The sequence below is a fragment of the Centruroides vittatus genome, unplaced genomic scaffold, assembly GCF_030686945.1.
Source record: "Centruroides vittatus isolate TY-2023 unplaced genomic scaffold, ASM3068694v2 contig_3169, whole genome shotgun sequence".
In the NCBI taxonomy this organism is placed as follows: Eukaryota; Metazoa; Arthropoda; class Arachnida; order Scorpiones; family Buthidae; genus Centruroides; species Centruroides vittatus.
Genome location: NW_027122038.1, coordinates 57,515 through 80,314, shown reverse-complemented (window position 1 = coordinate 80,314; position 22,800 = coordinate 57,515). Strand labels below are relative to the sequence as shown.

Genomic DNA, 22,800 nt, shown 5'->3' with positions numbered 1-22,800 from the left:
ATATTTTTATATTTTATGGGCGTAAAAATTTGTATTTTCTAAACAAAATTCTTCAAAAAATATTTTTTATTATGCTGGAAATTTGTTTAGAAGTTTTCACTTTTGTTCTGTTTGAAAATTTGAAAATATTCTGCTTGAAAGTTATAGGCGCGTGGTACGACGCGAGCGGATGCGCCGCGCCATGTCTCATGAAAATATATTTTGCGTACTCATAATAAATAGAAAAGCGCTTTATAGTGCGCCATCCAGTGAAGGAATTGTATTCGGAAATCTTTCCAATTTAGTAATTAATTAAGAAATTAAAAAACAGTATTATCAAATATTATAACTGATCTTCATCGGTGCGCTACGCGACGCGCTGACGCAACACGCTACACGCGACATAATTCACACCCAAAAGTTTGAAAAAAGTATTAAATTTATCGTTAAAATTTTTTAAGTTTTGTAAATATAAACTCGTTTTCTTTATTTTAAAAATTAATTATTAAAATATCTTAAGATGTAAGCGCATCGCTTACCAACTCGTCATATGAGACACGCGACGCGCCGGAGTATTTGAGACACGTATAAACATTAGAATATATAAGTAAATACTAAAAAAATACTGATAAATTATTAATTTTTTTATTAAAAGCGCAAAAATTTAAAAATATTTATACATTTTTTACCGTTATTTACACAATAAGAGCGTGTTTCAGAAACACCTAAGAGGCGCGACGTCTCGCGCGCTTCGCATCACCTCAAAGGGATGCAAAATCTTCGGAATTTTGGCAACAATTCAAAATTACGTTATATCTAAAATTGACTTTTGAGCTTATTTCTCCTTTCGAGGAAGAGTTTATTTTTATTTTATTGTATTTTTTTTAAATTTCGAATATGCAAATTTATGAGCAGCAACACACGAATACTAACTCGTAACATTGTTACGTCGGTCACCAGACCGGATTTACAAGAAAACACAGCGAAAGAATACAAAGAATAGGGCAAGAATTCAAAGATCTTCTCTAACCCGGGGCTAGTTAACGGTAAAATTTCGTCCTTGATGACTCGAACGACCCCCCAAACCTTCACCTTTGACCCACAGCTGTATGAGGGAGCGGAATTGAAGTACGTTTCACTTTCTTCCACGTTTTCCTCCCTCTTCTATCGACCGAACGAGGGAGGAAAAAGGAAGAAAGTGATAAAATTATAACGTGCTTCGTGCTACTGCTGCTACGTTACGTATTTACACGTGTGTTACTGTATTATTTTACGGAAAAATCCGCGAAAATCCGTTAAGTGGAGGGGGATCCTTGTACATGTTGACGTAAAAAGTTATTTTTACAGATGACTAATGCACAGATGAAGAGTGGAAGAGGGGGAGATGATCGTCGAGGACGACTTCTCTTTGATGTGTCCACTTTTAAGTAAAATTTGGGTGGAGCGTGAATTAAGTCACCCTTTAAAAGGATAATTTTTTTTATATAAAACGCATTAGTAATATGTTTAAATGATTAAAATATCCCGCAAACTTTAATTGTTGTTACTGGTCGCTGCGCTTGTCGCGAGCGTTGAGCGAAGCGTCGTGTGTCAGAAAGAGAAAATTTCCCCACCCTTTCTCACATTCTTATAATAATAGGCCATAAATGTGGATTTTAAACAAATTTAGTTAATTTTAATTCCAATTAAACAGTGTTTTTGGTTTTTTTTTTTCTCTAGAAATTTTGAGACCCTATTGAGGTCATCAATCATCCTCTTCAGATAGATAACAGTTATCTTCATCCTTAAAAAACTGATGAGAATGAGCGATGTTCTTGGTTTATTCTCTTTCTATATAAAGATTTTTAAAGTAATATTTCCCTTGATTGGCAAATATATTCTTAGAAAACTAAACAGCATCAGTTATCTCATCCATTAAGTAAGTGATGAGAATGACTGATCCCTTTGGTTTACGACTTTCTCCAAATCTTGAAAGAGATTTTTCATTGGTTAGATGTAAAATTTCCTCTAAAAAGTTAATAATTCTTGGTTTAGAAGGGCTCAAACCTTCTAAATTTTCCTTAGTTAGCATAAAGTTTAGCCATTAATTTTATTAAACAAACAGGATTTGTATACACATAACAAGTTTAAATAAATATTTGAAGTGCAAAACCTCATTTAAACAATTAACAATGGACTGTTTGCGTAAGCTATTTGCATACAAATGTTGCTTTTCTCATTTAAATTTACATAAATTTATGTAATTATGATTTTAAATAAATTTATAGCTTGTCTAGCATTGTATAATGTTATTAACAAGATAAGAAGAAACGAATTCTTGAAGAAAAATTCCATTTAACGTCATACGCACGATTGTTAGAAATATTTAAAGTGTTTTTTCAAATATATATTTTTTAAATTTTAAAATAAATTCTTCTCAAATTATTAAAATAATACACAAAAATAAATATATTATTAAATGAAAGAAGTTTTACGTTAATTCGAACCAAAATTCAACAAAAATGTCTCTAAATATAGGCAGTCCTCTGCAAAATAGCGTAAGAAACAATCTTTTAACTCAAGTCCTTCTTTAATTGGTTGGAAAATTAAAAAAGAGGAGGAGCTATGTGTTTGTTTTAAAATATACAACCAATCATCATTTTAAATAAAATTATAAATGTATTTTGAATTAAATCTTACATATAAATTGAAGGACTTCCTACATTTTAAGTCTTCTACTTATTCGTTAGATCTTATGATTTGCATTTGATATTTATTTATACAATTAATATTTTAGCAAATCTTGATTTTTAGAATTAGTTTTAATTAATTAAATATTTATTACCCTTTCTTCCTGGAGAAAAACGTTATAAATAAGGTTGATATAACTAAAAAACACCTATTTGAAGAAGCCAATCAAGAAATCCATTTTAAATTTAAAATAAAATCCTATTTTTAAATTAAAGTTATTGTACATTTTACGAATTTAAGAATTCTCAAAATAAAAAATAGAGTATTTGCATCCATCTTGATATCATACAACATTAAAATAAGCCAAAGAAGTAAAAAGTAAGCGCATCTTCCTTATACTCAAGCATCTTTTCAGATACTTCTAATCTAATTTTAAGCAAAACATTGAAGAAAAATATCTTTTAATCAGTAGTAACTTTATTAAAATTAATATATCTTGTAAAAGTAACCTAAAATTCCAATTTTTCAGTATCTAGAGAGATTCTTATTTATCACGCATCTATCTGGGATGATACTCCGGAAAAAATGAATTCTGTGCTATTTTAGTTTCCAGATTGATACAAAATGTGTTATTAATTGATAAATAAATCAATAATAACACTTTTTGGCCATTAATTTTAATAAATTAAAGCTTAATTACAATAGGAAGTGAGAAATTCCTCAAATGAAAACATTAATAAACCAATTCAGATTGAGACCTGAATGTAAAGATCGCTATCTGAAGATCTTAATTATCTAATTATTTTATAAATTTATGTATTAAAAAAATAATTTCCAGAATTTATCTAAATAATTGTATAGAAACGATAGTAAATTTAATAAACATAATTATTTTGATGTTCAAAAGTAACAGAAAAGAAATAATCATTACAAGTGGTTCTCTGCGAAATATATCAGCTAAAATTTTTAAAAAATTTAATGTCTATTGATTGGCGCTAAGTTTATCTCAATGATTGGCTGATGAATTAAAAGAGGCGGAGACTCACAGATTTTCAACCAATCACTGTCAGAATTTTATGAACTATTTAAACCTTTAATCTAACTTATCTAACAGAGAACTAACTATATTCAGAACAGTTTTTAATTGAAGTTTTGATTTTTTTTATTTTTAAGCAAAAAAAAAATCTGCAAAAATTCTTTCATATTAAATAAGATTTTTTTTATTATTATTTAATTTCAAATAACGCTTTGTAATTCGTAGGAAATAATCAATATTTATGTTTTCGTAAGCCTAGTATACAAGTATAATGAATAATTATGCGTCAAACTTAATTGGCAATTAATCATAAAAAGGTGAATAATAAAACAATGAACGTCCTACTTTACAAAGTTGTATGAAGTGAAAGGTATGTCCTTGAATTGTTTTTTATGGACAGATGATTCTTACATAAAGATATTCGCTTGTTGAGTATAAATAAATTAGTCGTGCCTATAAAATCACGTGACTCTGCGATACAATAATGCATTTTTTTGGACAACTGGTCCAAAAATCAACGTTAAATTCTATATTTTGGACGAAGGAACCGTCTAACGAACTGAAGAAAATCTAGCTCCTTTCAGTACTCAGAGTTCTCTATTCATCATATATAAAGATACCAGGTGCCAAAATTATTCTTAAAATTATTTTATAAAATTTTTAATTAATTAACGCTAATTTTAGTCAAAATCTGTGAGTTATTTTTATAATTTTTAAGCGTATTTTATGAGAAAATTATCGAAAAAAAATTGCAAACAGTGGCTCCATCGTTTGGTATTTTTCTGAACTGTTACTGGGATTTTTTTTTTCAAAAAATTCTAGAATGAAGTCGGTTATAAATAAAGAATTTTAATCTAATTGGCAATTTGAATCTTCAACTTTTAGCATTTAAGTTTCTGCAGAATCAAAATTTCTCCAAGGAAATTTACTGAGAGGATGAGGATAAGTAAAAATCATCTCTCTTGATTCTAAATGTAATTAAATCTATATTTTCTGGCTTTAGATAAAAATTTTAAGCAAGAATATTTTATTTTTAATCAATATTAAAACGTTTAAAAATATTTAAATGAAAAAATGAAAATTAAATATTAAAAAAATGTATAAAATAAAAAAAAATTAAGTTAAGAATTAAAATTAAAAACGAGATTTCTGATAAATTTTTCGAAGTATAAAATGTATTTTAAGCAGTATTTTTTATAATTTATTATAAATAAATAATTAAATTTAAATTAAAACGTTTAATTTATCTATTAGTAGGTTTATTTGTGAATAAATAAATATTTTTAAATAGATATACACTATTTTAAAATGATGCTCCACATCTCAATTATTCAAATCAGCAAAAAAAAAAAAAAAGTCGAATTATCCATGTTTGAATTGTCTTAAATAATTATTTTATTTAAAAATTAATTAAAATATATAAATTTCTATTTGAAAATTTGAAAATAGACGATTTTTTTAAAAAAAGTTAATACATTTATCTAAATTTAGCCTACAAATCCGGCTTTCCTGCACGACTCCGGAATACTACAGTGAAGCTTACTTTACTTTGCAACTCTAAATATTCAAATTTCTTTAATTATTTTAAAGAAATAAAGTTTTAAAATTGCTTATAAAGGAATAAATTAAGCTATTTTGAGTACATTTTCTCTTAAAAATGTATTAAATACTTTACATTGATTCACTGTAACAATTTTTACACTGTTACACTGTAGCATCTGTAAAACTCATTTTCTTCTTTAAATTATACAAAATTTTTACATAAAACTTCATTAATATCCTTATAACAATTATATTTGGGATCATTATATATAATTTTTTCTATTATTATATAAAGGGTGTCGAAGTTAACGCATGGATGGAAAGGTCTGTGACCTCTCTACCCACATTCAACAATTTAGTTAAAATGATTTTTCTTGAATATTCATCAAGCATCGCCCGAATTGTCTACAATAATTTATAAACTCTACTTATTTCTAATTAATATAATCTTTTTGACGTTTATATCTATTTTTTAATGCAAAAATATCCCTTATTCTTCATAGAAAATGATAAAAACAATTTAACATTCCTTCTCGTTACGTTTTATAATTGCTTTAAAAAATGTATAAATGCATAAATTATTGACTTAAATAAATAAAATAAACTTTATTTACATTCTTTAATAATTAATTTTTAAATTTATATTTAGTCACGCATTAATTTATGCAAGTGAACTTATCAAAATGATCATAGTTTAAGTTGTATCTACGCTAAAAACAATCTGTAAATTGCTCAAGAAAAATAATTTATTTTATTTTTTATAAATAAAATTAATTCTTATATATATTATATTTTTAAACTTTAATAATTTTGTAGTTTTAAGTTGTTTTTAAATCATTATTAGCGTGTAGGTGTATTTAAGTAATGAAAAGTGAAGGAGATAATCTAAGAAAATGAGCCAACCAGGACTTTTTTACAGATATTTGTGAGTAATAGAGATGTGTTAAGAGAGAATGAGAAGAAAATGATTTAAAAAATATACATAGATAGCGTAGAAAGAGCGAGTGAAAGAAGAAGATCTAGAGCAAGTGGATGAGAACGAGTATGAGTAAGAGAAGAATGGATGTAAAGGAGGAAGATCAAGAGCAAGTAGATGAGAGTATGGGTAGAGAGAATAATGGACATAAAGGAGTCAAAAGTAGAGTAATATAAAGAAAACTATTGCATAAATAAGTGTAATTCTTCCATTTTCTTGTTTTAAGTTGGGTAAATGCGCGAAGAAACATGTACGGTACACTAGATCATCCATAAAATATAAGGTGCGTGTACACGACAAGCAGCTAAGTAAGCCAGCCAATGACATACATCGATTCATACAAAACGGTTTCTGTCATTGGCTTGCTCGTTTACCTTTCCACTTGAATTCAGCACTTTTTACGTGGTCATTCATATTCCTGTAAGCATCATAAACCTTTATACGAATTTCCTTATTACATAATCTTGATTTTATCATAAAATTTACATAATATTGAAGTCTAACAATGCACAAACTATTATAACGTCAATTTAACGAGGAGGCCTCATATGTAGACCTTAATTACAATTAAAGGAGGTTCAGACATGACAATTAAACGAGGTTTATGTTATTTATAAATGAAAGAGCTTCTCAATTTTTATGTTCTTATGACACGGTTCAACGTTCTCAGTTTCGAAAGTGTGACAACAGGTCAACTTATGTTTAATTTATTTTAAGTGTAGTCAAGTGACATATTTATTTATTAGTAAAGGAAAAAACGAGTGACATTGTCAATTTTTCTTCCACGAAAAGTGTAGAAAGTTTTTCGACTTTTCTCTATTAATTTAAACGTTAGCTTATATTTTTTCTGTATTTATTTGGACCTTAAACTTATTTTTGTAATACGTATCAACGCTTTTAGGTTGTTCATATTTAATTTCAAATCTTTAATGTTGAATTTACATAAAATAAACAAAAATTTTACGTTATAAATTTAAAAAAAAATTATTAGTGACGTAGAAAATAAGGAAAATTGAAAGGATAAGAGAGAGAAAATGATAATTTTTCATTCTTCATTTCTCGAATAATATACGAAAAAGATCATTTATTCTCTTCGTTTTCTTTGATTTTCGTGCTAAAAATGTAAAATATCCGGTAATGAGTTGCGTAACTTTCCCAGCAAAAAGGTTAAAATTGCTTGTGTCGCCATCTGTTACGAGATTTTACTTAAAACACTTTTAATATTAATAATTATTATAAAATGGCAAAACACTTAATGTTGAGGGTAGAGACGAGTTTTATAAAATATTGTAAATGCTAATAACGAGTAAAATCTTCATTAAGTTCGACCACTCAGCAGATATGACACACGATCCCCTCTATCTTCTCACCCAATGGACCTTTAACCACCAAAATTTAATAGCATCAATGCTCGTAATACACAGCCTTCCCTGCAAACTTCCACGAAATTTTGACAAAAGGAACCAGAGTTATTAAGCTTCAAAGTGGTAAACAAAATCCTTAATTTTGTTCGTTATCATCATTCACGATTTTCTTCTTTTTTATTTATGAAACTCTCTTCTATCCTTAAAATTAACCTTTTGGCATTTTATAATGATTAATAATATAAGACATTTTAAAAATAAAATTTCGTAACAGATGGCGCTACACGCAATTTTAACTTTTTTAGCTGGGAAAGTTACTCAACTCGTTGCTGAAATTTTTCGGATGTTTTAAATATCTAATAAAGGAACTACATTTAAATTAATGTTTATATTTCCTTATTTTACATTCTATCGTCTCTTAAATTTGTATTTAATTTATAATAATAATTATTATTTATATTTAATAAATACTACAGTATGATATCTATTGTATGTGCCATTTAATTCATAATTTTCACTGCTTTTTTAGCATTTTACTAAAGATTAATTGGTTATTTTTTAGATGTAACTATTAATTATACATATTTTCTATTTTATAGATTAAGCAATACTTTAACCTATTATTTAATAGGTTAATGTTGTTATAACTTAATATAATTTGGAAATTAAACAGTCGAATTCTTAATATTCATAATTTAATTCTTGTTTTGTGTGATATTTTTTGAATTATCTATTCATTTAATACTTGTGTATCTTTTTTTATTATTTATAGTTTCAACTCGTGTTTTTAAAAATATTTTTGTACATTTTAATAGCGAAAGTATGCTGAAATTTATAAGAAATCATGGAAGTTCTGCAGAAACCGGAAATTTTGATTGAGAAATTGAAAAACATCTCTTGAGGATTTTCAAGACATCCATTAGAGAAGAGAGATCTAGCAGATACACTAAAGAATACTCAAGAGAGATACATTATAAAATTTTCAACAGAGATACACTAGAGCATCCTTAAGAGAAATACACTTGAGATACACCAGAGCATCCTTAAGAGAAATACACTTGAGATACACCAGCGAATCCTATTAGAGAATTATCTTTTTTCAGAAAAGAATGATCCACAAGGATCCAATCAAATACACTTTAAACTTTTAAAATTTAAATTGTAATTTTTCTATCGGTAGAAAAGAATGTACAAATTTAGAAAGCAAGAGGCTATGAAAATAAAAATAATTTTTTATAAAATATATCTTGTGAAATTTTATATAAAGGTTTAATGTTATTTTTAAAATAGTTTAATGCATTTTTCGTAAATATTGTATATATTCTATCGGATAAATATCAAATTACTTATGTAATAAAATTATTTAATCTACAACTAATCTATACTTTCTGATATCATCGAGATGCAACAGAATTAAACTCAATTAATTTAAAATTAAAATTAAAAAATTATACAAATTCATTGTCAGATATGAACCCCGATTTAACGATTTTACTCGTTTTAACGAACGAAAAACACTGGTAAATTAATAATTAACGTTAATGATTCTCCATCGATCTTCATTATTTCAAAATCTTCGATTTTTGTAGCTGTTTCTCATATTTTGTTTTATATAAGCATATGTTTTATACTTTAAATACTGAATTAAGTGTTCTAGATCAAAAATATTCCATTAATTCTTGATAATTTTTGAGTAGTTTTAAATTAATCAGGGATGAAAGTCGTGTATTGTAATATTTACAGTGTTCTTATAGAGGAATTTGTCTAAAAGAATTGTATTTAATTGTCCTCTTCTATTAAATTCTTCCAAACAATTTAAAGCCAGTTCTATTTCAAGGTGTTGTGAAATATTTCTTTACCACTGGGGGATGTAAATATAAGTAGTTGGCGTATCTCCATGGTAACCTACGTAGCTTCGATTCATTTTACAAAAGAAAATGTTCGCCGTTCAGTCAAGGTTGTTTTACACTCCTACTTGCTAAAATTTCCAGAATTAACCCCCAGAGTAAACTGTAAGTATGTAAATTTTCAGAAATATAATAATAATAATACCTCAGAACGGTCCTTAACGTCATTAGACTCAAAGAATGAAGCTTTGTATAAGTGAGGAAAGTCTACGTTTCGTAGAATTCATGCATTTTCTATTTAAATAATTAACTAAGAGGATTTTAAATAGATTAAAAAGCAAATAACTTAGTTTTAACGTATTTAATTCTGTAAATATTTAATGTAGACTGTATACACGCAAGAATCAGTTATACTGAAACGTTAGATAGATAAATTTATAAAGAATCTATCGAGAAAAATATAAAAATTTATCAATTTTACTATAAATTTAGAAAATATATAAAAATCACTTTAATAATAAAAGTAAGAAGCGATAGGAATGTTGAGAGATTTTATTATTCAAGTTCATTTACGTCTGGTAGATGGTAAATGTCTATGACCTTTAAAGGATGGCGTTTCGTGACATCACGCAACGATTAAGCACGCAATTAATATGTTCTGCATATCTACAGTTTAATATTATAAAGATTACGACGATGGAAAGAGCTTTTCAGTATATTCACATAAGAGATTCGTGCGATTAAATTAAACTTTTAATCCAAATAATTTATAATTTTGAGTGAATTTTTGTAGATTAAGTAAAAGAAAGCATCAATTTTATTAATTTTGAATCTTGTATTTTCTATTTTTAAAAATTTTAATTCAAGTTAAAGCTATTTGTAAAAGGAAAATATCTGCTTTTTTAAATTTTATTATATAGGAATATTTAATTAAAATAACAGGAAGATTTAATGATTTAAGCTAAATTTCTCCGGATAAAATAATCGAATATTTATTCATAACTCCTGTAAATCCAGCTTTCCTGCTTAACTACTGACATTAGAGGAGAAGCCGAACAACAGGTGTCATTTTTTTCTATACTTGTATTTACAGTTTTATTGAAAACGTGTAATCCAAATTTAAAAATTGCAAACGATTTATAAAGAAAATTTTATATAAAATAATCTAAATTAGTTTTTAACATTTATCATACAACAAAGACTGCTAAAATGTTATCAAGATGCTATAAAGTTGATTAGTTCATGTTTTTAAAACTGCTGTAAATTGGTAAGGAAATTTAAGAAAAATGATTAATTAATAACGTTAATTATTATTATTTTTTCTCAGAATTTATCATTTATCAGATAGATATTTTAAACGTGTTTCTATATTAAAAACGTTAATAAGTTTACATTAATATCAAATGAAATAATCGATTCTGTTCGATGTATTCCTGAAATAACATGTAATAATTTCCCTAAGATTTATGTTGTTAATATTCAATAATATTTTTTTTTAAATTAAGCAATGAGTTGCTTAGTTTTTCCGGCCAACTTTTAAAGTTGTGTATGTCGCCATCTGTTAGCAGATTTTATTTTTAAAAACTTCTTATATTATTCATCATTATAAAATGGTCAAAAGCTTAATTTTGAGGGTAGAAGTGAGTTTCATAAAATGTTCTAAATGCTAATAAAGAGTAAATTCTTTATTAGATTCGATTCATTCGAGACATGAGAATTGACTCACCTTTATCTTTCTAACCTTTTGACCTTTAACCACCAAAATTTAACAGCATCAATTGCCATACTTTCCCTCTGTTATCAGAGGGAAAGTAAAGATCTTCAAAGAAAATTCAAGAGAATAGGTTGTGATTAATCTTGATTTTCCCACGATTAATTGCTTCTTAATATTTAATAAACATTGTAATAGATACCGAGGCAAAATGATAATATAATCTTTCAATTATCCTGCAATATATACGCTTATATATCCAGTTTTCTAGGCGTTTTAGGGGGTAAGGAGCGAGAATACTCTGTATAATCAATCATTTGTAAAATATATAATTAACAGAGACATTATTCTAGTTATTTGCTTATAGATAATTTATAAATTAAACCCCTTTCTTGTTTTAAAACTATATAATTGCACAGTCGACCAGGCGTTTAGGGCGTGTTCCTGGATCATTCGTGCGATGCCAGAACGTTAATAATGCAGAAATCACAATTTTATTGCGAACAGATTGAAAATTTGCGTGTGAAAACAATAGATAAAGAATAAACATAAAAGAACTTGAAGGAATGATTACAAATCTGAATTTATCTGGGTGTTTAGAACAGTTAATACCTTACAGGTAACTCCTTACGTTGGATATGGAAAGATCCATCATTTAAAGCAATAAATAATATTGATAAAACAAGCTTTTCAGTAATTTTTTTAACGATTTTTATCATAAAAGACTAAATTTTGAGTCTTTCTTTGTTGAGAACCTGAACTGAATGGCCATGCTACTTCTCTATTGCCTGGAACTATCACGTAGAAATGATAAATTACGAGGTAAATTCTGCTTCTTTCACTCGTTTCTTAAAAATTCAACATATATTACTAATTTTCATCTCTTTTCATGTTTCAACCTAAAGCTTTTTACTAGCTTCCATTAATTCTTTATCATAAGACTTCATTCCTCCTCCATTAATCCTTCATCCTGAATGTTTTATCACTTTTGTATAGAGATAAAAAATTCTTACTCATTTAAATTGTAAGAAAAAAAATTTCGAACATTATTTCTTACAATTTCTAACGATTTATATTAAAGACATTCGTATAAAAGTAATTTCTGTGTTTCCTACGTTCTTATCGATAACAGTTCAATTAATCAAAGATGTTTCTTCGAACGTTCTACGAAATCTTTAGGATCAATAGCATTTAACTACGATTATTCCTTTGTATTCTGTTAACTTATTAAGCAAACAATCCAAGGAAATGTTTTCGTTCGATAATACATTGCTCCTGACTAAAATTCTATTGAAAACAATGGATGAAACACATTTTATATGAAAAAATAAAGATGATGTCAATCAAATTCTTCTTAATTTATAATTAAAAAGTAAAGAATTGTTTTATAAATCATAAAAAATAAACAATTATTCTTAAAAAATTACAAAAACTTGGCCGAAAAATAGGTTTATTTAAAGAATTTTCATCATTTCCCAGATAAAATTCTCAATACTCACACCTTAATTATCATGTAAATTCTTCATTTCGTATAAAATTCTGCATACACAAAAATCTATAATCATGAAAGATCAGATATTTAACTAATTAATTCGACTTACATCTATAAAATCCAATACAGAGTTGCGTAACTCTCCCAGCCAAAAGTTAAAATTGCGTGTGACGCCATCTGTTATTAATTATTATGATATAGTAAAAAGATTGAAAAGATGAAAAGATAAAGATGATGTCAATCAATTTTTTTATAAAAATTATAAATGCTAATAACGAGTAAAATCTTTATTAGATTCGACCCCACTCGAAATATGACTCCCTCTATCTCCCCACCCACTTGACCTTTAACCCCCAAAATTTAACAGCGTCAGTGCCCCAAATACACAGACCTCCATGGGAAATTTGACAAATTTTTGACAAAAGGCACGTGAGTTATTTTTAAAGTGGAGTGAACAAAATATCTTTTATTAATTAATTAACTAAAGGATACAGTGATCCATCATTTCTCTTATTAGTTAATTGAATATGTCCCCTTTTATAATTAGAAACAATTAATTAATAAACTTAAGACCTGAAAATATAATTTTTATTGCTTTAATGAAAATCAGGGGTCATCTACACAAAAAACTTAAACAAACACCTTAATGTTCGCTGAGAAATTTATTAATTTAACTAACGTTTTCGGCTTATTCAATAAGCCATCTTCAGGTTTTTAACTTTCGAACAAAAAACAATATCGTTCTATTAAAAGAATACCATAGTTTGAAAAAATTCAAATCATTAGTAACGGTCAAAAAATAAAACAAAGAGGATGAACATGGTAATAAAAATAAATAAATATACATAAATAAATAAAAATGGTAATATAAATAAATAAGTATGCAAAAATATATAAAAACAAAAAAAGAAAAAAAGAAAAAAAGGAAGAACGTGGTAATATAAATAAATATACAATAAAATCGTAAAAGATACAACAAATGTAAGGTAAAAACGTTTTACTCGTGCCCATATATACTACTATCTATCCTAACCAGAAATACTTCCCCATAGAACTCACGTGTCTCTTATAAATTTTTAACTGCATATTTCCAAGCTGAAGGAAGACCTTCTGCGTCCCTTGCGTTAATACATTTATCTCTTAGTTTGCTTCTGTAAATTTCTATCTTTTCAGCCGCTCTTGCCAAAGTTGGGGAGTGTACCTGCTTTATGATTTTCGCCTCATTCCAATGTACTAAGGATCCCTCCGTCTGCCCCATCTGGGCTAATACCGTCGTGTTGGAACCTTTTCTAATATCATATTTATGTTCCTTGATCCTTATTCCTAGGTTTCTAGTAGTAACCCCTACATAATCTTTATTAATACCTAATAGCTGGTTCTCGTAGGGAATCTTATACACACCCGCCTTATCTTCTTTTTTAACTAACCCTTTATCGTTTCTAAGTATTTTATACAAATTCGGAGCTCTTTTCAAGATCACCCTTGTATCCTTAGTTCTTGCTATTTCTTTCATAATCCCTCCCAGATACTTATTGTATGTAAATTTCGTGTATCTGTAAGGCCCGTGCCTGGTGTTCTTATCATTACTGGCCTCAAATTTTCTAATAATTCCCTCAATGACTTTCCTCCTATAACCTAATGTTCCTGCTATCTGTATAATTCTTTCTATCTCTGTATCCCGGTCTATCACATTTTCACAGTATATAAAGGCCCTTCTAACCAATGCTCTAAATGCTGCTAACTTATATTTATAAGGGTCATTAGAGCTTGCAGGGATATATAGTGGGCTATGTGTAGGTTTAATGAAAACGCCGGTGGATATATGCCCTTTGTTAAATATAACATTAATGTCTAAGAAATGTACTATCCTGGAGCTTTTCTGCTCTAGCTTCAGGTTAAGGCCCTCTTCGTTCTCGTTAATTCTATCTACAAAGTTAGCAATTACTCGATTGTTCCTCCATATTATAAAAACGTCGTCTACATATCTCTTGTAGAATACTATATCCCTTTCGAAGCCCCGCAATACCTTTTCTTCTACTTTACTAACCACAAGCTCGCAGAGCTTGTGGTTAGTAAAGTAGTTAAAGAGCTACAAAGCATCGCTTTGAAGGATGAAGAAGTGGGAACTGTGTTAGATTACGAAAGTTTGTACCCGTCTATTAAGATTGAGTCCTGTGTAGAAGCACTTATGGAGTTCTTGTTCAGAGATAACCCAACGTTAACACAACACAGAGATGAGGTTATAGAAATGGCTAACCTAGTATGTTGCGAATCCTTCTTCGGGTACGAAGAACAAGTATATAAGCAAAAAAGGGGAGTACCGATGGGAAGCCCAATTTCGGGGCTCCTCTGCGAGCTTGTGGTTAGTAAAGTAGAAGAAAAGGTATTGCGGGGCTTCGAAAGGGATATAGTATTCTACAAGAGATATGTAGACGACGTTTTTATAATATGGAGGAACAATCGAGTAATTGCTAACTTTGTAGATAGAATTAACGAGAACGAAGAGGGCCTTAACCTGAAGCTAGAGCAGAAAAGCTCCAGGATAGTACATTTCTTAGACATTAATGTTATATTTAACAAAGGGCATATATCCACCGGCGTTTTCATTAAACCTACACATAGCCCACTATATATCCCTGCAAGCTCTAATGACCCTTATAAATATAAGTTAGCAGCATTTAGAGCATTGGTTAGAAGGGCCTTTATATACTGTGAAAATGTGATAGACCGGGATACAGAGATAGAAAGAATTATACAGATAGCAGGAACATTAGGTTATAGGAGGAAAGTCATTGAGGGAATTATTAGAAAATTTGAGGCCAGTAATGATAAGAACACCAGGCACGGGCCTTACAGATACACGAAATTTACATACAATAAGTATCTGGGAGGGATTATGAAAGAAATAGCAAGAACTAAGGATACAAGGGTGATCTTGAAAAGAGCTCCGAATTTGTATAAAATACTTAGAAACGATAAAGGGTTAGTTAAAAAAGAAGATAAGGCGGGTGTGTATAAGATTCCCTACGAGAACCAGCTATTAGGTATTAATAAAGATTATGTAGGGGTTACTACTAGAAACCTAGGAATAAGGATCAAGGAACATAAATATGATATTAGAAAAGGTTCCAACACGACGGTATTAGCCCAGATGGGGCAGACGGAGGGATCCTTAGTACATTGGAATGAGGCAAAAATCATAAAGCAGGTACACTCCCCAACTTTGGCAAGAGCGGCTGAAAAGATAGAAATTTACAGAAGCAAACTAAGAGATAAATGTATTAACGCAAGGGACGCAGAAGGTCTTCCTTCAGCTTGGAAATATGCAGTTAAAAATTTATAAGAGACACGTGAGTTCTATGGGGAAGTATTTCTGGTTAGGATAGATAGTAGTATATATGGGCACGAGTAAAACGTTTTTACCTTACATTTGTTGTATCTTTTACGATTTTATTGTATATTTATTTATATTACCACGTTCTTCCTTTTTTTCTTTTTTTCTTTTTTTGTTTTTATATATTTTTGATACTTATTTATTTATATTACCATTTTTATTTATTTATGTATATTTATTTATTTTTATTACCATGTTCATCCTCTTTGTTTTATTTTTTGACCGTTACTAATGATTTGAATTTTTTCAAACTATGGTATTCTTTTAATAGAACGATATTGTTTTTTGTTCGAAAGTTAAAAACCTGAAGATGGCTTATTGAATAAGCCGAAAACGTTAGTTAAATTAATAAATTTCTCAGCGAACATTAAGGTGTTTGTTTAAGTTTTTTGTATATTGAATTCTGCTGGGTACGAGTGTGGTTTATACGGTCATCTACACGTTATATTTCTTTATAGAAACTATAAATAAATTCAGAAGGCATCAATCTTCTCATAATTTTGGTAGAAACTTGCCTTTTTTTAGCTAATACAATAGAAAAATTGCATAAATTTAAGCTTTTATATATAAATTTTGAACTACGTAATCGTGTATGTCGATTTGCTTACGAATGTACAACCGGAAACGGAAGTTGTTAACGGTTTATTTATCATTCAAGAAGTGATGAACACGCAAGATTCTACTCTCTTGTGTAATATTATAAAAATGTTAAGCTACTAAATACGTTAATCTAGTTTTTATCTCAATTTTAACGGTAAAATTTAAATTTTTAAAAATTTTCCTTTTCCACCAATCATCTTCGAATGTGTCACGTGAATAATGACGAAGCTGTTTACATAATCAATTTCTATAAAAGAAGCACGTGTTTATTGAAAATAATATAACAATACTCAATTCGGATCATTCGACCAATCACCGTTAGGAAAATCATCGCTTTAACCAATCAACTCTATGATGTCTTACAAATTTTCATATCTTAGAAATTACACGTAGGACTCTCCATGTTTGCAAGAATTTTTTTTTTTAATTATTGAGTTTTTTTACTTCGATTATTTTTTAGGATTGATGCATTTTATAAAATTTCACACTATAATACGTGTTAGAAACCTTTATATTATCTGTAAACATAACTCATGACTACATTTTCTCCTTTTTATTTAAGAAAAATCATTAGAAAAGATAATATTTTACGTTTAAAGTTGGGAATATGCAATGTCTATCTTATAAAGGGAGCATTTTTAACATTATTTACAAAATATCCAATATTCTGTCGATCCTAATACATTTAAAATAAATTTACCCTAGTCTAGGAGAAAATGCTTGTATAAGCAGCAAATATATATACTATTAACTTTACTATAATATGGATAAATCTGTCTTCTTATAGAGTAGAGCATATATAAATATAAATGGTGAATTAGTAAGCATCTTCTGAAGAAGGATCATAAGAGGCAGATGGATTTTTGAGAGTTAATTTATCAACTAGATTAAAGTTTATTTCTAGAAAAATTCACAGAATTTTTCTAGAAATTATAAATATTTTTCAGGTATTTAACATTAAATATATAGTTTAAAATAAAAGGAAAATGTCGAATTTAATTACTTTATCTTTCCGGCTGTTATATTGAGAGGAAAAGTATGGCGATGGGTCAAAAAAGGACTCCCATCAAGGGGCGTAAGTTTTTGGACTTGAACCGTAGAGAAATTCAGGATTTTCTCTGTATGTATGGATGTTAGTGTGTGTGTGTGGACGGGGCACGATTCTCTTCACCCACTTTAAAGCTTAATAACTGATGTACGTTTTGTCGAAAATTTATAAAACTTTTCAGGGAGGTTTATATATAAGGGGCACCGATTCCGTTAAATTTTGGTGGTTGAAGGTCAAGTGGGTGGGGAGATAGAGGGGGTCGTGTGTCATATCTCGAGTGGAGACGGATTTAATGAAGTCTATTCGTTATTAGCATTTACAATATTTTATAAAACTCGTCTCTACTCTCGAAATTAAGCTTTTTGCCATCCAATAAGTAATAATATAAATTTTTTAAATAAAATCTCGTAACAGAAGTCTCCACATGCAATTTTAAATTTTTTTTCCGGGAAAGTTATGCAACTCGTTGCTGGATTTTTTCTTTATTGTATTCTGTTGTTTCTTATTTATACTTCAATTTGCCGTAGTTTATCTGTAATAAAAACTTATAAATTCACAATGAAATTATATACCGTATTTTAAATAGAGAAATTATTCTATTGTTACATGTTAAATGTAGCAGTCTAAAGTATTCTATGTATAAGTGCTTTTAATGTATAAAAATATAAAGGGAAGAAGCCAAAATTTCAAAAGAAAATCTGTAAAATTCTATAATAAATTTACTTCACGCGTAAGTTTAATAAATAGTCTATAAATAATGTCACTCTTTATTTTCAAAAGTCGATAATTGCAAAGACTTGACCTCGAACTTTGAGTAAATTCCATACGCGTAACGAATAGAACTGTGTTACGTGTCAATTATAAAGAAGTATAATTAGAATCGAGTAATATTTAGAGAATTACACGCATTAATTAATAATATTTTTATTGACGAGATAAGGAAGCATCTCGTTCATTATCCTTAATCCATTCACGTGATAGATTGGCATCCTCCTTCACTATTGATCGTTTTTAATTAGGCAAATGGAATATTTTCCTCTTAAACGAGATTGTTGCACACAAAAATACGAAAAATTAGTGACTTCACCGCTAGATATTTTCCCATAGTGCAGCTGGGAAAGGCAGTATATAATTCTACAAACGTCCGCGAGAGCGCCGTTTTTACACCACACTAGCCTTCATGTAAATAGATCTGTCGGGTCTCCATGACGACAGGTACATAACTTCGATTAACTTTATCAAAGGATAATAGCCATCTAGCAGTCAAGGTTGTTTCTTGTCGGTTAAACTTCCCGGAAAGGATGTTTAAATTGAAGAAAATATAATAAAAAGTAAGTACACTTTACCTAGTTTTTAACTTAAATTTGGGGATAATAGATGGAGGAGATGACAGATGCTATTTTTAAAGTAGGATAGAATATAAGAAAGTTCATCAAACAAATAGACTTTTATCGAGATTAGTTAGCATCGATTATTCTACTTCTTGAATTTAAAATTTATGATTTAGGTATGGTTAATGTGTAGTTAAACACGAAGATTCTTTATTCAGTTAGGCAGGTGGCTAATATACCTTCATCTTTAAAAGAAACGCTTAAAATACAAATTGATAGATGATGATAGCAGATATCAATGTCGTGTTATTATATTATCATCACTGTTCAAGTTCAGTTGAGTATTATGAAACATATCTTCGTCTCTTCTCTCAGATATGCTTCGTGCCATCACGCGAAACTGTAACACGCTATAGAAACTATTTCCTTCTTAATGTCACTTAATTCTTATAAATTCTGGAATATTATAAGAATCTCTTTTCTTAATAATATTAAGAAAAGAAAGCATCTTTCAGGTTACTTTACACCCACATTACTTTAATGGAAACGTCATTAAAAATGATATAAAATAGGATAAATCTGAGTAAATTTGTTATTTTTTCGCTGATTCATTTAACGTATTTTTTATATAAACAGAAAATATTTAAATATATTTTAAAGTAAGTAAGTCTTTCAATTGTGTGACAGGTAGTCTCAAAAATTCTAAATAATTCAATTTAAATTTGGATAAATATTAATTATTTAACTAGGAAAAAAGTCTGTTTATTTGGTTTATATAGTTTAAATATACCTCATCAAATTTAATAAAAAAAAACCAAAAATAATTATTGATTTCCTTAAATATAAAACATTTCTGTCTCCTGTAAATCACTCTTCTTTGCAAACATAAGAACCTAACAGTGAAACCAACATCAGGGGCAAACCTCAAAAAATGAGAAACAACATTTTTAAAGACTGTAGCATAAAAATATATTTTATTACTTGAATTTTATAGCAGAAGAAACCATATTTAACACGAAAATTATCGAGATCGATTCGGTTCGATATTTTCTACATCAGAACAATGAGTCTACAGTTTTTCTTAGAAGAAACTTCGCCACTGACGTATGCGAAATTCATTCGAACAAATCATTAACCTCAAATTGTTCGAAAATAATAAAATATTATCTAAATATTCCGTTAAAAGACGAAACTCTAGGGGTTAACGTACCACAGTCTTCAACCTTTCCACACTTAATAATGGTTAATGATGGTTAGAGATGCTCATCTTTAATGTTTAATGGTCATCTTGCCACTTAGATAATTTATTAGTAAGAAGACAATCGAACTGTGGATGTAGCTGGTTCTACCTTCATAAGAATGATGAATTTGGGCACGACAGTTATCGAATACTCAGTTTATAAAGGTGTAATTCTTTTATAACTTATGGAAAATTTTACACGTTGGACTCTTCGTGTGTTCGAGTCCATAATTGCATCATTGACCACGCGTTTCGGGCGTGTTCGTCTCCAACTGGAGCGTTACCTTAGCTGATAAACTTAATAATTCAAAAGGTCGCATTTTGCTTAACAAATTAGCATTAAAAAATGGAGATGAGCAAATTTTTTACTTTATCAGATTTATGATTATAACAGGAGAGTTAATTTGCATAATTGAATTTTGAAAATTTGGGAATTAATTAAACGAATTCACACAATAATAAAATAGTTTTTAAAAATAAAATTAATGATTAAATTACTAAAAATAGAAGTTCATTAGAGAGTATTAGACAAAAATCGTGATGTATAAAATTGGAAGATCGTTTAATATTCTAGAGATATCATCAGATGTTTTTAATATTCTGGATTACAATGAATTTAAATGGCGTCGCGTATAAAATACTTGAATTCTTCTTCATTAAATTCTGCTAATTTTAAATATTTGGTATTTAATTAACTAAAATAATAACACCTGAATACATATAATACTCATTTCTCTATAACTATAAGAGCTACAATGTTTGAATAGATGTATCTTAATAACGCAAAATGGCCTGTTACGGTATGTAGAACGTAAGAATATGTTACTCTACAGCATAATGTAGCGTAACATATATATAAAGACATAATGCAAAATACATCACGATATCTTTTACGTACTGTACGTTAGATTGTATACCTAGAAAATATGTGAAAATGCATCAATGTATGGATATGTTATTTGACTTAATTTTTAGAATAGTTTCTAGAGATTTTTCTATTTTAGTAATGAATATAAACGTTTACGCAACTATTTTTTTAATGCATAACAGTCTATAGATAACGATGTCGTGTCTTCTGAATCTCAATATAGCTGGCATTTAAACACACCAACAATAGAATCTGGATCCGTCTCGGGGGAAAGAACTTTAATAGATTTAAAGATAATGAACGGGAGTCGACCGTGACGACATTATCACAATTTTCTGTTAAATTATAGTATAGATTAACAAAAAAAAATTTCACTGGGAAAATAGAGAAAAGAGAAAAAACATTTTAAATAACGTTTTACGTTTCATTCGACTGGGAATTTTATAAAAAATATCGACGAGAACAGAAAAATTAAAGGTACAGGTCAAATCAGTTTTCAATAAGTGACGAATTAGCCATTCTTAAAACAATTCTGACTTTTGGGCTAACGTGTGTATACTATATTTAATAATTAAATTTGTGCGCATTTCTGGGAATATTTTCATAATTTACGAACCAGATCTGTTCATTATTTCTGTAAATTTTGTAAAATTTCTACTCATTTATACACCCGATTACTAATCAAGTTATGTTTTGAGCCTAACAGAATGTGAATTATTTAAAATTTAGACTTCTGCAGAATAAAAATGGTTTAATAATTTACAGGAGCGTCAGTGTGTATGTCTGTCTTCATAACGTACATAATTGTTAATACATCAAAGTTTCGCTTCAGTTTAGATCATATCACATGAATTAATCGTAAGAAATTAATCTGTATATTTATTATCGGATAATTAACCCGTTAAATTATCTCTTTTCGGTGAACTAAGAGTGCAATCACCTCAATTTCCGTCGATTATCTTTAACTTAGCTTTTAATTATCATTAAAGGGATTATTATCTGTTATGCCATTCTAGAATTATGTCATTCGATTATTCTTTGACCCGTAGAAAAACCTGTAAATGATTTATTTTTTCAGGGGAATGATCTGTAAATGCCATTTTGTGACAATCTTCTTCCTACTTTTGATACATTAACTTATAATTAATTTTTTTTACGATTTACTAAACTATATGAAGATGCAGATTTTCATCACTTTTTCATTGATAAATATTATTAGATGATGATAATCTTCGAATTAGAAGAAAAATATCATCTTTTATTCAATAAATAATATAAACATGCTATTTTTTTATCTTGTTTTGGTTACTTTTAATGAATTTTCTCGGTCTGTAGAAGAATATAACGAATACAGTTTATGACAGACTTCAATTTTTACTATTATGGGATGGGCCTAACTCTCATAGAGATACAGTAAATTCGAATTAAAGTATTCTTTATATAATTTTGCATTATGAAATTATATATATATATATATATAAATTGGAATACTGAAGTGAAAGTTGTAATCAGGAAATAGAACTTAGTAATTGTGACCCCTTTACTTCTCTATGCTGAAAACTATCGTATAATACAATAATTCGATCGTTTATCGTGCATAATTTATGCATAATCTGTAAAACCTGAGCATGTAACTTCAACATTTTCTGTAAATATATTACAGATTCAAATATGTAAATAATATTATAGTTACACGCTATAG

At 28.4% G+C, this 22,800-nt stretch overlaps 2 protein-coding genes across 2 annotated transcripts in view; both read left to right on the top strand.

The window, feature by feature from the left end:
- The window catches only part of LOC136973410 (microtubule nucleation factor SSNA1-like), a 114,917-nt gene that overhangs the window by 66,717 nt on the left and 25,400 nt on the right, over positions 1-22,800 (top strand). The window lies entirely within an intron of this gene.
- On the top strand, positions 6,272-15,960 carry LOC136973398 (uncharacterized). Its single transcript, XM_067268118.1, has 3 exons — positions 6,272-6,370; positions 14,506-15,599; positions 15,696-15,960. Exons 1-3 carry the CDS (start codon positions 6,272-6,274, stop codon positions 15,958-15,960), a joined length of 1,458 nt encoding a protein of 485 aa, XP_067124219.1.